We start from the raw sequence: 16,649 nt of genomic DNA, 5'->3' as shown, positions 1-16,649 counted from the left end.
CGGCGCCCCCGCCCCGCTGCCCCCCCCCCCCCCCCCCGTCACCCCCCGGCTGGCCCCGGTGCCTCCCGCGCGTGTGCCGCGCGGCGCCGAGGGCGGGGCGGGGCTGCGGGGCGCAGGTGGGCGGGGCGTGCCCGTCCCCGGGGCGGGGCGTCGCCATGGGAGCGGCAGAGTGACGTGCGAGGCGGAAGCTGCGCGGGCCGCCATGGGGGGCTCGGCCAGCCTGCTGCCGCGGGAGGCGCTGGGCGAGTACCAGGTGCGGGGGGACGGGGACCGGGGGGGGACCGGGACCGGGGGGGACCGGGACAGTCCCGCGGGTGTGGGGGGCTCGGCCGTGGAGGGGTGCCGAGCAGCACCTCGGGGGGGAGGGGGGCGGTGTTGCCCCGGGGCGGAAGGTGCCCCCAGGCCAAGGGCCCCCGGAGCCGGGGTGCCCCGGGCCGGGCCTCGGCCCCGGTGCTGACCTGCGCTCTCTCCGCAGGAGCTGACGTTCCTGAGCAAGCAGGAGATCCTGCTGTAAGTACTGCCGTGGGCAGGGCCGTGGGGCAGGGAGCGGGGGCACCCCGCATACCTCTGGGGTCAGCCCGCTCCCCTCGGTCCCCACGAGGGGGTTCGCCTCTGCCGTGGGGGCGTGGAGGGCCCCAGCCCTGCTGCGGGGCTTCCCTTCCGCTGAGGAGCCGCTCGACGCCAAGCAGGAGACGGGAAGTGCCGATCCCAGGCTGGGCCTTTCCCCATGGGCCGGGCTTCAGGGGGTGAAGGTCTGCGGGTGCTGCCGGTGGCGCAGGGCACGGGCCTGGCCAGTGACGCCCTGCAGAGCGGGGTGCTGGCTGCAGAGCGGGGCGCTGGCTGCAGAGCCGGCCCGGAGGCAGCTCTTTCCCCCTCTGAAGTCCCAGCCGTCTGGGTGGGCAGGCATCAGGGCCGGCTCCTCTCCCCCGCTGCTGGCTGTTGGGGTCCCGGGAGCAGGTGTGGAGGCGCTGCCTCTGCGGGACCACCCGGGCCGGCATGCTCCTGCCCTGGGCCGGCTCTGCGCACAGCTGGCAGGGAGCTGTGGGAAAGGGGCTGTCTGCCTCTGTGCAGCGGTGGGAAGAGCTGCCTGTGCTGCCTGTGCCCAGAGGGCTGCCTCCCGCGCCGCTCACGCCACAGAGCATCTCTTGTTCTTGCCTCTTCAAGTGCCTACAAGAGGTTCAGTGAACTGCTGCCAAAGGAGGAGAGGGAGAATGCCTGCTCCACGCGGGTTCCCAAGAGCCAGATCCTGACGTTGCCTGAGCTGCGGGTACGGTGCCTGGCAGACAGCGGGACTCGCTGCTGCTCCCTGGGTCTGGGCATGTTTGGGCAGGGCCCTGTTTACCCGCCGCAGCCCTTGCGGTGCCAATGCTCTGCCAACTTGCTGCTCCAACAGTCACCTGGGGAAGCTGTTCACTTACTGCACATCAGCTGTGCCAACAAACAGCTTCCTTGTCCCCGCTGTGCCACGGAGGATCCTGGAGATCCCTCCTGTGCAGGGCTGCTGTCCCAGGGGGGCACAGGACAGGCACAGTCACGCCGTGTGCGACAGAGTGGCAGCAGAGTGGGGTACCCGCTCGTGCGTGGGGTTGGCACCAGTCTGCAGCTGGTGTCTGCCACGCGGGAGCCGGCCCAGCACTGCCCAGCCCTGCCCTGAGCCGCTCCTGTGTTGGCAGGCAAACCCCTTCCAGCACCGGATCTGCCGGGTGTTCTCCACCTCAGACAATGGGGACGACAGCATGTCTTTTGAAGACTTCCTCGATATGCTGAGCGTCTTCAGCGACTCCGCTCCCTCAGACATCAAATCCCACTATGCCTTCCGCATCTTTGGTAATGCTGGGGGCAGATGCCATGTCCTGGGGTCCCCACACCTTGGGATGGGGCGGGGATGAATCCATGTTCAGGAGGGCTGGCAGTGCCCTCGGAGCACCCAAGGGGATGGCAGCTTTAGGAACTCCCTGTGGGAACTGCTGTTTTGGCACCATGATGTGCACCGAGAGGTGCAGTGTGGAGCCTGCTGTGTCCTCAGGTTGCCAGGCCCTTTCCTCACCAAGTGCAGGTGCTTGTGACTCTCTGGGGTCGCTGCAGCCCTGCTGAAACGTAACTTTCCTCTCCTCAAAGACTTTGATGACGATGGGACGCTGGACAGAAAGGACCTGGAGAACCTGGTCAACTGTCTGACAGGGCAAGGCAAGGAGTCCCGGCTGAGCAACGCGGAGATGGAGCAGCTCATCCGAAACGTGAGGACTGTCAGGCAGGGCACAGGCTGCTGCACGGTCCCAGCCACACAGAGCTCACCACTCCCCTTTCCCTCCCCTCCAGATCCTGGAGGAGTCTGACATCGACAAGGATGGTACCATCAACCTCTCCGAGTTCCAGCACGTCGTCTCCCGCTCCCCGGACTTCACCAGGTACAGTGGTCTCCAGCGGCACAGCTTGGCCTGGGGGGTTCACGCACCCTGATCGCTGTGCTGGCGTTGGGGCAGAGCTCTTGGTGGCAGTAAGGCAAGGCTACCCTGTACGAGGTGTCTTGTAATGGCAGAGGGAACTGCATCCTATGCTAGCTCTGCAGAGAGCCTCTCCTGCGCAGGGTAACACTGCCTCCCTGTAGCACTGGGTGCTCACAAACTGTTTGCGTGTGACTCAGTGAGGAGGTGCACAACCTGTCATGTCTCTTGCAGCTCCTTCAAGATCATCCTGTGAGAGCCCTGCGGCTCTCCAGCAGAACTGCTCCTCCGGCTGTTGCAGCTCTTCGTGGTCTCAGACACTTCCTCTTTTAGTGAGCAGAGTGGCAGAGGGCCCCGCTCCTCACCAGCCCGGCAGTGCCGCACGGTGCCTTAGGCAGGACACCCTCCTGCTCCCCTTTCACGCCCAGCAGGCGAGATGGCGGGCGTCTCTGCAGCCTGCAGAGGTGGGGCCCTGGGAAGCTGCCTTGCCTGCAGCTGCTCTGCTCTCCCAGGATCAGATTTTAACTCCTTATGCAAACCAAGGGCAGCTCTGGGGGTGGGGGGAGGCACACAGAGGTGCTCCTGGCTGGGGGCCACGCTGCACCGAGCACAGCCCCTCTCTGCCCTCCGTACCAATTTGTGCCTTCCACTAGCAGACGGGGAGCTGCCTCTCCCCACCAAGCCCCTGCCCAGCTCTCCCGTCTTCAGGGGAGCCTCCCTGCTGCAACATGGATCCATTTCTCTAAGCAATAAACCAAATGTGGATCCGTTTCTCTGAGCAATAACCCAAGTGGCACTGTAGATGTGCCATCCCAGTAGCAGAGCTGCCCCCCACACACAACTGCAAAAGGACACAGGATGCCTTCCTCCCCCGACCAGCGAGGCACAGCCCCACGGGCAGCGCAGCCAGGCTCACCCCAGGGACGCGTGGGGCCTGCTCTCCTTTTCTTCTCTGCCCCCTCCTCTGGCTCAAGCTCAGCAGCTGCTCTGCCTGCCCTGGCCTCTTCCTCCTTCTGCTCCTGCGAGACACAAATAAAGGGCTCTGGTTTCACCCTCTGCTCTGTGCCGCCTTTGTCTGGCTGCGGGGACAGCGGAGGGGGCTGCTCCAGCAGCGCTGTGGGACCGGTGCCACGAGGGGTGCTGGGGACACAGCCTCCTGCCAGGCCCCTCTGCCTGCACGCCAGCCCGCAGCGCCAGGGGACAGGTCCCACATCCCGCTCGGTGACAGCCCTTTCCATGGGCCACCTCCCTCCTCCAAAACCAGGGATTGTTCTCAGCAGCACAAAGAGCTCGGCTCTCGAGCAAGAGGCACAAAGGGAAATCCAGGGCAGGCAGGCAGCTACCTTTGCTGCGGGCAGCGCCGGAGCCCTTTGTGTCTGTTCATCCATCAGGCTTCGCCCTGGCCCACTGCCAGCTGCAGGCACTGGCCCTGCCTGCGTTTCGCAGCGAGCCCCCAGCCAGCCTGGCTGCCCCCAGCAGCACTCCCACCACACCGGCAAGCCTCCTCGCTGGAGCTGCTCTGCGAGGCGATGTCTGGGCTGTGGCATCACATGCCGGGGCCGGTGCGGTGCCTGGGCCTGGGGGCCGGTTCGACCCACGGGAGCACCTGCACCAGGGTGGTATGGCTGACGGCTGTCTCGGGGCGCCGGGGTGGCCGTTTCTCACGTACCGGCTCCTTGCTCCCGGTGGTGCTGGCCCTTCCAGCTCGGTGCCCCACGGTGCTGGTGGTATCTGCCCGCCATGGCCTGCACCCCTGCGGCCCTGGGGGCCATGTCTGCTGGCACAGCACCAGCCAGCGCTTCCAGTAGCTTTTTTGATGTCCCAGAACAGGCTGGGCAGGAAGTTTGGTGCGTTGGTCCAGCTGGGAGCGAGGCAGTGCTGGTCCCCGGGGGGAAGCCTGCCCCAACACGCTAGCTCAGTGTGGAGCTCACCACTTACCCCAGTCCCATGCTCACACTGCCGGCGCTTCCCAGGCACGAGAGCTCATGAGCAGTGCCACACCGCAGGTCCCGGTCCCGGCCGTCAGCTGTCACAGAGTCGGGTCCCGCTGGCAAAGCGGCTGGGGTCTGCCTGCAGCTGTGCGGGATGGGGACAAGGACATGCCTGTTCCCTGGGTTTTCAGTGGGGTTCCACGTGTAGCACAACACCATGGTCCTCGGGACGGGGGCTGCCACAGCCCCTCTTCTGCCGGAGGCTGCCCTGCTCCCAGCCCCAGGCACCCACTTTTCTTCCTCCTGGTCACCTCTGCCTTCCTCCGCTTCTCGCAGTGCTGGGACAGCACCACCCCATCGCTCTGCAGCTTCCTCCACCGTGGGGGCCACTCCACTCTGCCCTCACCAGACTGCCCACCGCAGCACGTGCCTCCACGCACAGCCCCAACACAGCTGAGTGCTGCCTGAGCTCACCGCCATGGGTGCACGACCCCCTGACAGCGGGGTCACAGGGACCCTCTGGCACCAGCCCTGGGCAGCATCACCACAAGGGCACCCAGGCACCTCCCTGTGGGACCCCGTGTGCCCCAGCCCAACACTCAGCCAAGCACACGGGGACTTCACAGCCTGCAGATCTGACTCTCAGCACAACCCTCCTGCCCCGTCCGTCCGTCTGTCCCTGCCTGGGCAAGGACCAGCAGGCCACGGGCAGGTTTTCCCCCGGCCGCAGCAAGAGCCGGACACGGTTCCTCTCTGTGGGGCCGCTGGGATGGTCCTGGCCACGGTTGGCCCCGGGAAGGCACCCAGCCCCACTGCAGGAGCACACACGCTTCCAAAGGAGACACCTGGACTTTATATAAAAACCACAGACGTTTCTGCACACGCACATGGGGACACGAGGGGTGAGCCGCTGCCCAGCCCGGTGCGGGGCGAGCGCTGCTCCCTGCTCCCTCCCCAGGACACGATTCACATTTTCAACGTATTAAAAACGAACCAAGCACAGACACACAGCACATGCCGCAGGGTTGCTGCGCCGGCACCACCCGGCCGCACGTGTGGCTCCGGGTCCCACAGCGGAACGTCACAGTGAGTTGGGGCACGAGGGGGCTGCGACCACCCCCTCCTGCCCTCTGCATAGAGGGGGCCAGGGCCCCGCCAGCAGCCTGAGCTGGGCGCCGTGTCCGTCCCCGCAGCGAGGATGCCTGGCTGGGGGAAAAAAGTCCCGCATGTCCCTGGAAGGCACGCAGCACCCCTCGCCGCCAGCACCGTCCCAAGGAGCAGGGCCGGAGCAGCCAAGGTGATGCCCAGGGAGCTCCCAGGGAAGCCAAGCCCCGATGGGGTGACATGGGGCCGGCCCCACCGGCTGGGTGGGTGCCACAGCAGGGCGCAGGCTCCGGGCATGCACACACAGACAACACGGACCCCAGCCGCGGCGCTGTGGTCCATCAAGGCTCAGCAGAGCAGAGGCGGTCATGGGAGAGGGCTCGGCTCTTGTCCCCGTCACACCACCGAGTCCTGGATCTCGGAGCCCAGGCGCACCCGGGGTCTTTGGCAGGCAGGAGACACCTCCACGAAGCTGTCCCGGACATGGAGGGGCCTCTTCTCCGATTCGGAGAAGGCGCGTGGGGGGGCCAGGGGCTCATGCACAGGGGTGCTGACAATGTAGTTGTCCTGCAGGGCCTGGTAGCCCTTGTGCTCGGGCACTGCACTGGGCAGGCTGCTACCATTCAGGGGCAGGCTCTCCACCGGCTTGCGGGGCGGCTTCTGGTGCCGGCTGGGGTCGCCGGGCTCCAGCAAGGCTTTCATGCCGTCACGGTGCCGGTGCAGGAGGAAGAGGGCCAACACAAGGACGGCAGCAGCAAAGAGCACGCACATCACTAGGAACTCGGTCCAGTAGGTCTTGCCATCCAGCCGGGCTGCGGCACTGCCCACCGCAGAGGTGCTCCGGGAGGTGCTGACAGTCTCCAGGGCGTCTCGACCAGTGGCCACCTTCCTGCTGGGGTTCGGCAGCCCGTGGGCCGGCTCCTGCATGCTCACGCAGTAGCTGGCCATCAGCTTGCGGAAGCCCTCTTCCAGCGACCAGCACTCGTAGGTGCCCGCCCGCTCGGGGCTGCCCACCAGGATGAGGGCCCCGTCAGGCAGCACCAGGTAGGAGGCGTTGACGGGCACCCTATCGTGCAGCCAGCGCCGTGAGGCGAGGTTGGAGAGCAGCCGGCATGGCAGTGGCCGCACCGCGTTGGGCGGCAGCTGGATCCGCTGGCATGGGGAGCCCGAGGCTGCGGGGAGACAACCCATGGCAACATCAGTGAGGCCGTGAGGACCCCGGTGGTGGACGCGAGCGTGATGGGGAGGGCCGAGTGGGAGCCTGGGGCATGTGGGAGCCCCCGGGACACCCCGGGCCGGCAGCGGCCCCAGCCCCAGGGACAGAACCTGTAGGAGCTCACCTGGGGGCAGGAGGATGCGGGGACGGGGCTGAGAGGCATTGGCCAGCTGGCAGAGCCGCTCCGTGTCAGCATCCTCAATGTCCTGCGCCCAGAACCTGGGGACAGAGAGGGGTCAGGGCAGTGGGGTGCTGCGGGGTGCCACAGGGTGCCATGGGGTGCAGGGGGATGGAGAGGGGTGCAGCACTTACTGGGGGTGTGCGGGGGGGTGCAGAGTGGCCCTGCGGCAGGCGCCCCGGCTCCATGCGCAGAAGGGATCTCGTGCCAGCACACACTCGCCACAGCTGCGGTACAGGCTGCAGTTGGCAAAGGGCACCTGAGCCACCGCTGTGTAGGTGGCTGCGTAGACCAGGCCCTGCGGGAAGGGACACAGCGGGGTCAGCAGCACGACCGCAGCCCTGGAGCCGTGCAGTGGGGTTGACTTCTGCACACCCCCACCCTCCCGGGCTCCCTGGCCCCAGCCCACGAGCAGGACCTGCCCCATGCAGGCTGAGCCCACAGCATCCCCCCCTCGCTCCAGCCCCAGCACGCCCATGCCCGGCTCCTGCCTGGTCCTGGTCCAGCAGCAGCTGGAGAACGGGCTGGCCAGTGGGGAAGAGGCGGATCTCCTCGATGATGTGCACCCTGTGGTTCACGCGCACAGCTTTGTGCAACCTGCCATCGTCTGCAAACACAAGGGCCATGCTGAGAGGGGCTGGGGCACGCGGCGTGCTGGCACCCGCCCTCTCGGCAGCCTGCAGCTGCACCCACCTGTGCCCAGGAAGAGGACGTCATAAGTGCCGTGGAGGCCCTGCGCACGGTGGACACCAATCTGCTGGTAGCGTAGGCGGCTCTGCAGCAGCAGCGGCTGGCTGCGCACAGGGCTGTCCATCAGGAAGTGGTCCTTGATGAAGTTCAGCACCCGGTCTGGCATCTGGAGGGACGAGTTGATCTTCAGGTGCCGCGTGTGGCTGGTGATGCACTGGGGAGAGAAGAGGGGGCTTGGCCAGGGCATGGGGCAGCAGGTGGGCAAGTGGCCGTGCCGTGGCGGCTGCCAGGACCAGGAGAGCGTGAAGGGCTGCCCCGCGTCCTGCACCTGGGCAGGCACCAAGGAGGCACATACCGTGCCCGGCCGGGGCTCCGGCACAGGGCCGGTGTCTGTGTACCACTGCTGCGTCTCGCGGTTCACCTCCTTGTAGAGCCCACCGAAGGCTCGCTGCACGCTGTGCATGGGGAAGGCGCACACAGCCGAGCTGCCCAGGCCGCCCTTGTTCCTGGCAGGGGAGAGCAAAGCCCATGGCAGTATCAGGTACCCCAGCTCTGCCGAGCCCCTGCGCCACCCCAGGAACCCGAGCGTGGCCAGAGCCGACCTGCACCTCCCCGACCGCCCCGTGGTGCTGCGGGCAGCGCTCCCGGGTCCCAGCCAGCCCCGGCCCGCTGCTCACCACTGTGAGGTGAAGACCCCATAGAAGAGTGTCTCCCTCCAGCGCAGCTCCCCCGGGGTGAGTACGAAGACATCCTGCAGCACGTTGAAGGGGAAGCCGTCCTCAGGGTGCGAGCAGAGCAGCTGCGCCTTCAGGAAGGTTGTCCACCGCCGCTGCAGCACACGCTCCCCGCCCTGGTCCCCCTGCACAGCGCAGTAGGTCAGGGCATGATGCCATGGCCGCCCAGCAGCAGGGAGCCCCACAGGGCTGGGTGAGTGGAGCAGGGGTCTGTCCGTCTGTGCAGCAGTGCCGAGGCCCCAGGGGAGCAGCCCCGGTGTCGGGGAGGGACAAGCAAAGCAGCGTCTGAGGTGCCCAGGGGAAGGGAAACACGACCCAAGAGGAGGACGGGGCTTGTGTCCCCTCTGGCGAGGCAGCAGAGATGGGGAAGGGTCACTGCCACCAACGGGGCTGGCAGGAGCAGTGGACTTGAGCCACAGCCCTGGGCTGGGCACTATGGATCTGTAACTGCCGCAGAGGAGCACTGAGGGCACTGGTCCCCTTCTGGGGTGTCCAGGAACTGGGGGACAGAGATGTGCAGGGTGGTCCCACATCCCCCCCTGCCCCAGCAGTGAGTGACACCCTGGGCACGGCCCCCCACGCACACCCCCGCTGCCCTGCACCCACCTTGCACACCCGCGCGATGCGGGAGACGATAGTGTTCTCGAAGTAGTCGAACTCCTTGCCAGTCTCGCTGAAGAAGAAGTAGACCTTGTCGTCGTCACCCTCAGGGTTGCCGGCGGGCAGGCTCTCCCGCAGGTAGGCTGAGCCCACAAAGACCGGGTCTGGGGACACAGGAACCCTCAGCATCGCCCCCCGCCAGGGCCAGCCCCCATCCCCACACCTCCCCCATCGTGGGGGATAGAGACCCCAACCCACTACGCCAGCCCCAGCTCTCACCCTGCAGCCAGTTGAGGGAGTTCTCCGTCTTGAGGGCGATGCGGCTCTCCTGGCTGCGGTAGATGGTTGGCTCGTTGCCCTGGAAGTTGCTGACAGTCCCAGCATAGAGCTCACCATCTGCCAAAGAGACACTCCCGCTGGGACCCGGCACCCGGCATGTGCCATGTGGCACAGCCCCGCTCCCCTGCCGGGGTCCGTGCTGGCCCAGCCCCGGTTCAGCCCAGCCAAGCAGCTCGGGACTGCAGAGAGAGCAAGGGTCCTGGGGTGGCATGCCTTACCGACCATGACGGCCGTGGACCGGTACTCAGGGTCGAAGGGGCAGCGTCCCTTCCCGTCCTCCAGCAGCACCTTCCCTGACGTGTCCCGCTCCAGGCTGAAGCGCTGCACGTTCTGCAACAGGACCAGGCTGTGAGCCGGTAGCACCACCAGCACCCACCCCAGTGGCCGGGACCCCCGCTGCAGGGCCCCAACAGCAGAGAGGGAGACTGCACCCCCAGCGGGACTTGTGGCCCCCAGCCCCACTCCCCGTGCTCACGATGTAGGCGCAGGCCGGGCTGAAGGCGCAGGTCCCGCAGGTATAGAGGTGGGTGCTGTTCAGCTGCAGCAGCATTTTGATGTAGTTGTGACAGTCCCTCTGCAGGGGCGAGAAGACCCGGCTCAGCCCTCCTGCCTGCACACACGCCGGCACAGGGCACTGCCCACTCCTGCCACAGCCCCCAGACACCCACCAGCAGCGGGGCTCACCTGGGGGTCCTTGCCCTTGAAAACGCACTGCCTCTTCTTCTCCTCATCCGCGCTCCACGGCAGCTGCAGAGAGGGGACAGTCACTGGGAGCCCCCTGTCACCGGCTGGTCCCCACACACCACCCTGCTCAGGCTGGCAGAGCTCACCCCCAGCATCAATGTCCTCCCCACCTCAATCGCACTGGTGAGGCAGCCACTGGCTCGGGCTGAGCAACCCGCTGCCCAGGACGGCCAGGGCAGCTGCCTCCATGCTGTCCTGACTGGCTCCCAAATGTGCGGTGGCTTGCACAGACCCCAAACGCTGCCGGGGAGTGGACCCCCTGCACCAGAGCTGGCTCGGTGCCCCCTTCCCTCCCTGAGGGCAGCACAGCCCCAGCTCAGCCCCGGGGCCTCCGTGGTCCTGCGTGGGGCTCAGCCCCCATCCGTGGGCTCACCCTGCGAGCCGGCGCCCCGGGCTGGAAGTGGCTGGTGTTGACAGCGATGAGCAGCTCACGCGCCCCCAGGTAGAGGGTGCCACCGTCCGGGCTCAGCAGCAGGGCCGTGTAGTTGGACACGCCAGGTACCTCGAACCGCTGCACGACGCGCTCGGCTGAGTCTGGGGAGGGAGAGCAACAGGCATCAGCCTCATGCAGCCTGCGCTGGGCAGCACCCGACTCCCTGGGGCCCCCGTGCCACGGCTCGCTCCTGGACCCTCTGCTTGGCACCGCTGCCCCGGCCTCGCACATCAGCTGCACTGCCCGCACAGAGCTGCCAGAGCCAGATCCGGCTCTCCCAGCGCGGTCAGACGCACACAGCACTGCACCGCAGTGAACCGTGCACGGCCGCGATAGCGCCCGAGGGCAGCCTCCGCGCTGCTGCCAGCATGAACCACTGCCTTGTCCCAGCCGTCCCCAGGGCACGCCGCAGCAGCCCTGCCCGGCACTGGGCACTACAGCCAGGTCTGTGCTCGTCCAGCCACACACAGCCCCTGGGTCTCAGCCCTGCGGCGCAGGTGGCCCAGCCCAGTCCAGCCCCAAGGAGACCCCGAGCTTGCAGCAGGGAGAGATGGGTGCCAGGACTGGCTGCCCACCCTGGCCCACGGGGCGGCCCCAGCAGCTGCCTGTGCCGGACACTGGGGCAGAGGCTACCGGCTGAGTCACGGAGTGCCCGCACACCCGTCCCGCGTGGGTGGCCTGGCCCCGGAAGCCCTTCCTCTCCCGCGGCCATTCTGAATCAGACAGGCCTGGCTGTGTCAGCGGGACACGTCGGGCTGACTCACACTGCCAACTCCCTCACCCTTGACACCCCACGCCCGGGGGATGCCCTGACCTTCCCCGACCCCCTGCCCGCTGCCAGATCCCTGCTGGGATGGCCCTGGGGCTCCTGCAAGCCCCCGCTTGGTGCAAGCCACCATGAGGGCTTGAGGTGCTGCGGTGCCGGCAGTGCTGCAGGCCTGGACCCTGCTCCTCTCCCCCTCCCCTGTCGCTCCACGAGCCCCGGCTATCGCTGGATGGGGCAGCATCTCCCCTGTCCCTGGGGGCTCAGCTGGCCCCTGGCCCAGCACCTGCCCTGGCTCTCCTGCAGCAGCATAGAGGGAGGGATGCTGGCCCCCCAGGGGCATCCTCCTGTGAGGGGTCCTGAGCCTCAGCACCAGGATGATGCTGCCCGCAGCAGGCACAGCCCAGTGCAGGCAGCAGAGGGGCAGCAGGGGCCCCTGCACCCCGCAGAGCTGTCCCAGCCCAGGGAGCTGCGGGATCCCATGCTGGCTGCCAGGGGACCTGTTAGGACAAGACCTGCTTCTTCCAGACAAACCTGCTGGAGGCACATCCAGCGCTTCCAGGGGAGCAGCTCGCCAGCTCCTCCCTCCCACGAACCGCAAGCCCCACACGGCCGCACTCCCCAGGAACCACTGCCAGGCACACGCTGCTGCTGGCAGAGCAGCCAGCCTGCGCCCCCCGCCTGGCTCCCAGTGGCAGCACTGGGGGGCCAGGTCAGGACCCCTGGGTATTGCCTGTGAGCTGCAGCCCCTGCAGCCAAAGCAGCCTCTGCAGGTGGGCAGAGCTCGGCCAGAACCGGTCTGTGCAGGCAGGGCCAGGCAGCGCGGCTCGATGTGGTGTGGCATGGCATGGCATGACGCCGAGCTGGGCTGTCCTGCTGGCTCCTGGGCCTCCCATCCAGCTCGGCGGGTCCCAGATCTGCTGGTGCCACCACAGCCATGGCCAGCGGTCATGGGAGCACGTGGCAGGGCCACGTCCATGCCGACGAACCACAGCACATTGAGCCAGGGAGTGCTCCCAGCTGCTCACGCCTTGCTGCCAGAGCTGGCCCGGCCCAAACCACTGCACCCTCCCAGGCTGCCCAGCCGGCAGCCAGCACGGGACAGGCTCTGCTGGCTGGTGGCAGCTGGATTTAGCCACCTTCTCCTGGCAGTGCAGCCAGCCCAGACACACGTGGGCGGCCCCCACCATGCCACAGCCCCAGCACCGGACGATGGAGCTGGGCCCAGCAGCTGCCAGTGCCGAGCCCAAGCTGCCCATGGGGCATGCTCTGCTGCTCACCCACCCCACGCCAGCTGCTGGGGGGGTTCTCCGCAGGGCGGAGCGGGGCCAGGGGCCCCACTTGCGAGGGGCTCTGCCTGGCCAAGCAGCCTCCTGGCTGTCCTTCCCCAGCCCCTGCCCCAATGCAGCCCTGAGCCCTGCCGGGCCACGCTGCTGATGGGGGCTGCAATGGGTCCCGGAGCAGCCTGAGGCTGGGCATAGCACAGCAAGGGGCTGTGTAGAGCCGCAGGGACACAGCTGAGAGGGGAGGGGGCCTGCAGGCATTCGGCTGCCCAAAGGAGGATGAAAACGCACGGCAGAGCGGTCAGGCAGGCAGGCAGGCATGGCTGGCTTACCCCATCCCATGCTCGTACATGATGTGGCTGCCACCGCTGCCCTGCGTGCGGGTGCACGAGCACCCCTGGGTGCCCCAGACCCATTCTCACCCTCACTGTGGGTCCTGATGCAGGGAGGCATGCCTCTTTGCTCCCCAACTGCTGTGCATGCAGCCCCGCAGCAGCCCCGGGGCTCTGCCCTGTTCAAGCAGCAGAGCCCCAGCCCCTGTTGCTGCACCCCACTGCCCAGGGGACCCCCCTGCCAACCCCGCAGTCACCCCAGCCCCACGGCGGGACACGAGCCCCAGCTTGCCGGGCTGGCTGGGAGGGTGTTGTGCAGCCTCAGCACCGCCGGCTGTCACAAGGCGTTTCCACGCCGGGCGGCGGGGCCGCCCAGTCCTGCGGCGTGGGGAGCTTGGGGGGGCCCGGGGGCTGGGCGGGATGCTCAGCCGCCCGGGGGTGGGGGAACACCCGCCGGAGCCCCCGGAGCAGACCCTCACCGTAGGCAGACGGACACTCACCGTAGGGCAGGCTGACCCGCGGGACGGGCTCCTGCGCCGCCGAGAGCAGCAGCGCCGCCAGCACCGAGTGCGCCAGGACGGGCAGCGCCGGCCGCGCCGCCATCCCGAGCCGGGCCGGGCCTCCGCCGCCTCCCGCGAAGCCGCCCGGGAGCTGCAGACCTGCGGGGAGAGAGGGGCTCAGCGGCGCGGCCCCGCCGCCCGCCCGGCGCCGCCCCCGCCCGCCCCGGCCCCGGGGCTGCCCGCCCGCTCGGGACCGGGACGGGACGGGACGGGGCGGGGCGGGGCGGGGGGGGCAACGCGCGGAGCCCAGCCCAGCCGTACCGAGCCGAGCCGGCCGCCCGGTACCGATCCGGGCTGTACCGAGCCGTGCCGGTGCCCCGGGCGGGGCGGGCAGCTCGGAAGAGGAGGAGGCCGGTTCCCCGCCGGGACCGCCCCCGCCCCGCCCCGGCGGGACCCGCTCTCGGGGCACCGCGGCCCCGTGGGGTACTCGGTGCCGACAGCTTTCCCGCGGTGCCCTGCCCGGGGCACCCGGCTGTGCTGTGCCCTGCCCCTGCCCGCCTGCCCCTCCCGCCCAGTCCCAGCGAGCAGCAGCTGGTCACGGTCCGGAGGGGACGGTGCTTTGTCCCATGCACTAACAGCAGCCGTGGGCCCTGGCAGCTGGGGTGTCCCCTGCACTCACACTTCTCTCCCTACAGCAGGGAGAACTAGCTGGCCTGGGATCCCGGGGATGTTTGTCCTGGGAAAGGCTGGCCCGGGGACGTCTGTCCCAGCGATGTCTGTCTGGGGGACAGCTCGGCCCCAAGGCTGCTGCCAGGGCCTTGCGGGGAGCGCTGCTGCTCCCACAACCCCTCAGCTCAAGCTATGCTCCATCTCCACTCTCTGCAGAGGCTTTCCCCAGCTGTCTGGCCGCCCTGTGTGCAGCAGGCTGTGGTCTCTACTGGGGGCTGTGGCCCCTGCTCCGGCACAGCCCAGCGCTCCCTGCCCTCCCTCAGGGAACGACAGGCTCTCACGGGGGCACAGCACAGCCAGGCAGCGGGATGCCCGTGCCAGCCCACCCCATGGGGCAAAGCTTGCTGGCACCAGTGTCCACACAGGGCAGCACCCAGGGGCATGGGACACGGTCCCTGTCCACCCCAATGGCCTGTCCCCAGGGATCCGGGATAAGCATGGTCCCGGCAGGGCCGTGGCGTGGGCATGCCATCGAGCAAGCAGTGCTGGCCCGCTACTCGGGCCCATGGTGGGCTCTGCACCCCGGCCAGGGTGTGGGGAGAGCTTGCAGCCCCCCGGCAGAAGCACATGCGGACCCCAGAGAACCGCCCGCTCGTCCAGCGGTTGCCATGGCAACGCATTATTAATGACAGCTGCTTATTTTGCCATGGCAACAGGGGGAAAGGGTCTCTCCTCGCAGCAGGCAGCTCTCCTGGGGCTGGGGCCGCCCCGCTGCTCCCCTCCCCATGCTGCCCTGCTCCACCAGCCCCGGCCCCAGTGCCCTGGGCCATCACCACCCCGCCGGCAGGGACCCCTGCGAGCCCCCCCACCCAGGAGAAGTGCTCCCCACACTCCCGGGACAGCTGCGCCCACGCTCCCATGCTCTGCCTGCTTGGCACTGCTGGACAGTACCCGCTCCCCAGCTCGTACCTGGCACCCAGGGGCTGGGGCTGCTGGCGGTGCCCCTGCCTCCCTCCTCAGCTCAGCTCCCTTCCTGCTCCCGCTGCGCTCACCGGCGGCCGACGTCCCTTCCTGGGCCAGGGACAGCCCCGCCGGCTCCACCCCACCTGCCTTATCAGCACCCTTTGCCCGGGAAGTGCCACAGACGGGACAGGCCTCTGTCACGGAGCCAGGCACGTCATCCTGTGTGGGGTGGGAGCAGACACTCACCCCCACAGCCATGGCCCCCCCCCCCCCCCCCGGCACCCTGGGGGTCCCTGGGGGTCTCTAGGGGCCTGGCCACCGCCTGCATGTGGCCGTGGGAGCGCTGTGCCAACACCCCGGTGTGATGGCATGCAGCGACGGGAACCCCCTGCGGGGAGGCCAGCTGCTCTCGGGGCAGGCAGGGAGAGCAGGCAGGGAGGGCAGGCTGCCCTGGCCCAGGCTGGGCAGCGAGCAGGCAGCAGAGTGAGGCCAGAGCCTGCGCCTTTAAGCGCGGGCCGCGAGGCGCTCCCCACTGCTGCTGGCAGCCAGGCCTGTTTACGACAAACTCCCATTTATCTCCTCCGCCTGCCCACGCAGCCTGCCAGCGCGGGGCAGCACCAGGGGCACCCTGCAGCACCCTGCCCTGCTTGCGCACCCGCGCAGGCGCGGCGTCCGGCTGGGCCGGCATGTGCATGCCTTGCACAGCTCTGCAGGTACCTGCATGCATGAGTGTGGCAGCCCTGCCGCCGTCCCAGCCTGCCCTCCGCCTGCAACGGCGGTTGGCGATGGGGAAACTGCTCGGGGTGCCGGGCCTGGGCAGCACCAAAACCCGTGGCCTGGGGTCACCAGGCAGGCGGGGCGGTGGTTTCTGCACCGAATTCCCACGCCAGCGCCCTCCACCCTGTTCCCGCAGGCGGTGGGTGCCTGGGAAGATGGCTGCAGAGCCAGGTGCTGCTGCCTGCGAGGAGCAGGACCAGGGCTGCGTGCGCCCCGCTGCTGCTACTGCTGCTGCTGCCTGGGGGCTTACACCTTGCTTCTGCAGCCTGCCCCAGCACAGGCAGCAGTGCAGGCAGCAGCGCAGGCACATCCCCTGCTCAGAGACCTGAACCTAGCTCACACACAGCCTACGCGCCTGGGCTCTTCCTCCCGACCCACATCTCCTGGGGCTCACACGCACACCCCCGGCTCGGCTCTCTCCTAGAGGCTGCCAGACAACACCAGGCGGTCCCCCCGAGCCTGCCTCCCACCCGCGGCCTCCTCTTGGCTGTGCACACGCACAGAGCCTGAGCGCGCTTGCACGCACACCTGCAGCCGCGCAGGCTCCCGGGCCGTGCTGATTCACGACAGATGCTCCCAGACCCAGCTGCTCAGCGCCAGCAGCTCGGAGAACGCCGTGCGTCCCACTGGAGCCGGGCTGCCTCTGATGGCACAGCCGCGGTCGGCACGGCAGGGAGGAGTGCAGTGCAGGCACACCAGCTCTGCTTTGCTGCACCCCAGCAGCTGGCGGCCCCAGGGGAGAGGCCCGGCTCAGGACGAGGGGAAGGAGCAGGGGCTGGGGCAGCCTCCAGCCTGTGGCACAGGAGGGCAAAGACCGGTGCTGGCCCTTGTGCAGGGTCAGTGGGGTATGGCCAGCTGGTCAGGGCACTGCAGGGCTCCCCACAAGGGCCCAGAGACCCCAGGGCATCCTCCCTGTCCCGTGGGCACTGGCCATGCCACGCTGCCTGAG

General features: G+C 68.5%; 2 protein-coding genes across 3 annotated transcripts; one reads left to right on the top strand and one right to left on the bottom strand.

Moving 5' to 3' along the window:
* The first annotated feature begins 173 nt into the window (after nt 1-173).
* CIB1 (calcium and integrin binding 1) lies at nt 174-3,500 on the top strand. Its single transcript, XM_076348200.1, has 7 exons — nt 174-253; nt 476-510; nt 1,165-1,267; nt 1,674-1,827; nt 2,119-2,237; nt 2,320-2,408; nt 2,679-3,500. The coding sequence occupies exons 1-7, from the start codon at nt 203-205 to the stop codon at nt 2,698-2,700; spliced, it is 573 nt and encodes a 190-aa protein (XP_076204315.1). The 5' UTR covers nt 174-202; the 3' UTR covers nt 2,701-3,500.
* Nucleotides 3,501-5,205: 1,705 nt separating this feature from the next.
* Nucleotides 5,206-14,992, bottom strand: SEMA4B (semaphorin 4B). 2 transcript variants are annotated; one of them, XM_076348198.1, is made up of 15 exons: nt 14,930-14,992; nt 13,292-13,450; nt 10,354-10,514; nt 9,921-9,983; nt 9,712-9,810; nt 9,455-9,566; nt 9,177-9,293; nt 8,904-9,061; nt 8,241-8,422; nt 7,919-8,069; nt 7,567-7,777; nt 7,365-7,480; nt 7,008-7,171; nt 6,820-6,914; nt 5,206-6,651 (listed from the first exon to the last, which is right to left on the bottom strand). In XM_076348198.1, exons 2-15 carry the CDS (start codon nt 13,392-13,394, stop codon nt 5,876-5,878), a joined length of 2,508 nt encoding a protein of 835 aa, XP_076204313.1. In that variant the 5' UTR covers nt 13,395-13,450; nt 14,930-14,992; the 3' UTR covers nt 5,206-5,875. The 2 variants fall into 2 exon arrangements, with proteins under 2 accessions (XP_076204313.1, XP_076204314.1); XM_076348199.1 differs by lacking the exon at nt 14,930-14,992 and adding an exon at nt 13,613-13,658.
* Nucleotides 14,993-16,649: the final 1,657 nt, after the last annotated feature.

The sequence above is a fragment of the Aptenodytes patagonicus genome, chromosome 10, assembly GCF_965638725.1.
Source record: "Aptenodytes patagonicus chromosome 10, bAptPat1.pri.cur, whole genome shotgun sequence".
NCBI classification, from domain to species: domain Eukaryota; kingdom Metazoa; phylum Chordata; class Aves; order Sphenisciformes; family Spheniscidae; genus Aptenodytes; species Aptenodytes patagonicus.
The sequence above is the reverse complement of the archived record's forward strand: the minus strand, read 5'-3'. Positions and strand labels throughout refer to the sequence as shown.

What these genes read in the sequence shown, in the direction of transcription:
- CIB1 (XM_076348200.1), top strand. Translation starts at nt 203, where the DNA reads ATGGGGGGCTCGGCCAGCCTGCTGCCGCGGGAGGCGCTGGGCGAGTAC. An exon ending in AGCAAGCAGGAGATCCTGCT is followed by an intron (nt 511 to 1,164) that starts GTAAGTACTGCC and finishes TGCCTCTTCAAG; the next exon opens with TGCCTACAAGAGGTTCAGTG. An exon ending in CGCTCCCCGGACTTCACCAG is followed by an intron (nt 2,409 to 2,678) that starts GTACAGTGGTCT and finishes TGTCTCTTGCAG; the next exon opens with CTCCTTCAAGATCATCCTGT.
- SEMA4B (XM_076348198.1), bottom strand. Translation starts at nt 13,394, where the DNA reads ATGGCGGCGCGGCCGGCGCTGCCCGTCCTGGCGCACTCGGTGCTGGCG. An exon ending in CCGGGGCGCCGGCTCGCAGG is followed by an intron (nt 9,984 to 10,353) that starts GTGAGCCCACGG and finishes CCCTCTCTGCAG; the next exon opens with CTGCCGTGGAGCGCGGATGA. An exon ending in GCATCGCGCGGGTGTGCAAG is followed by an intron (nt 8,423 to 8,903) that starts GTGGGTGCAGGG and finishes TGCGCTGTGCAG; the next exon opens with GGGGACCAGGGCGGGGAGCG.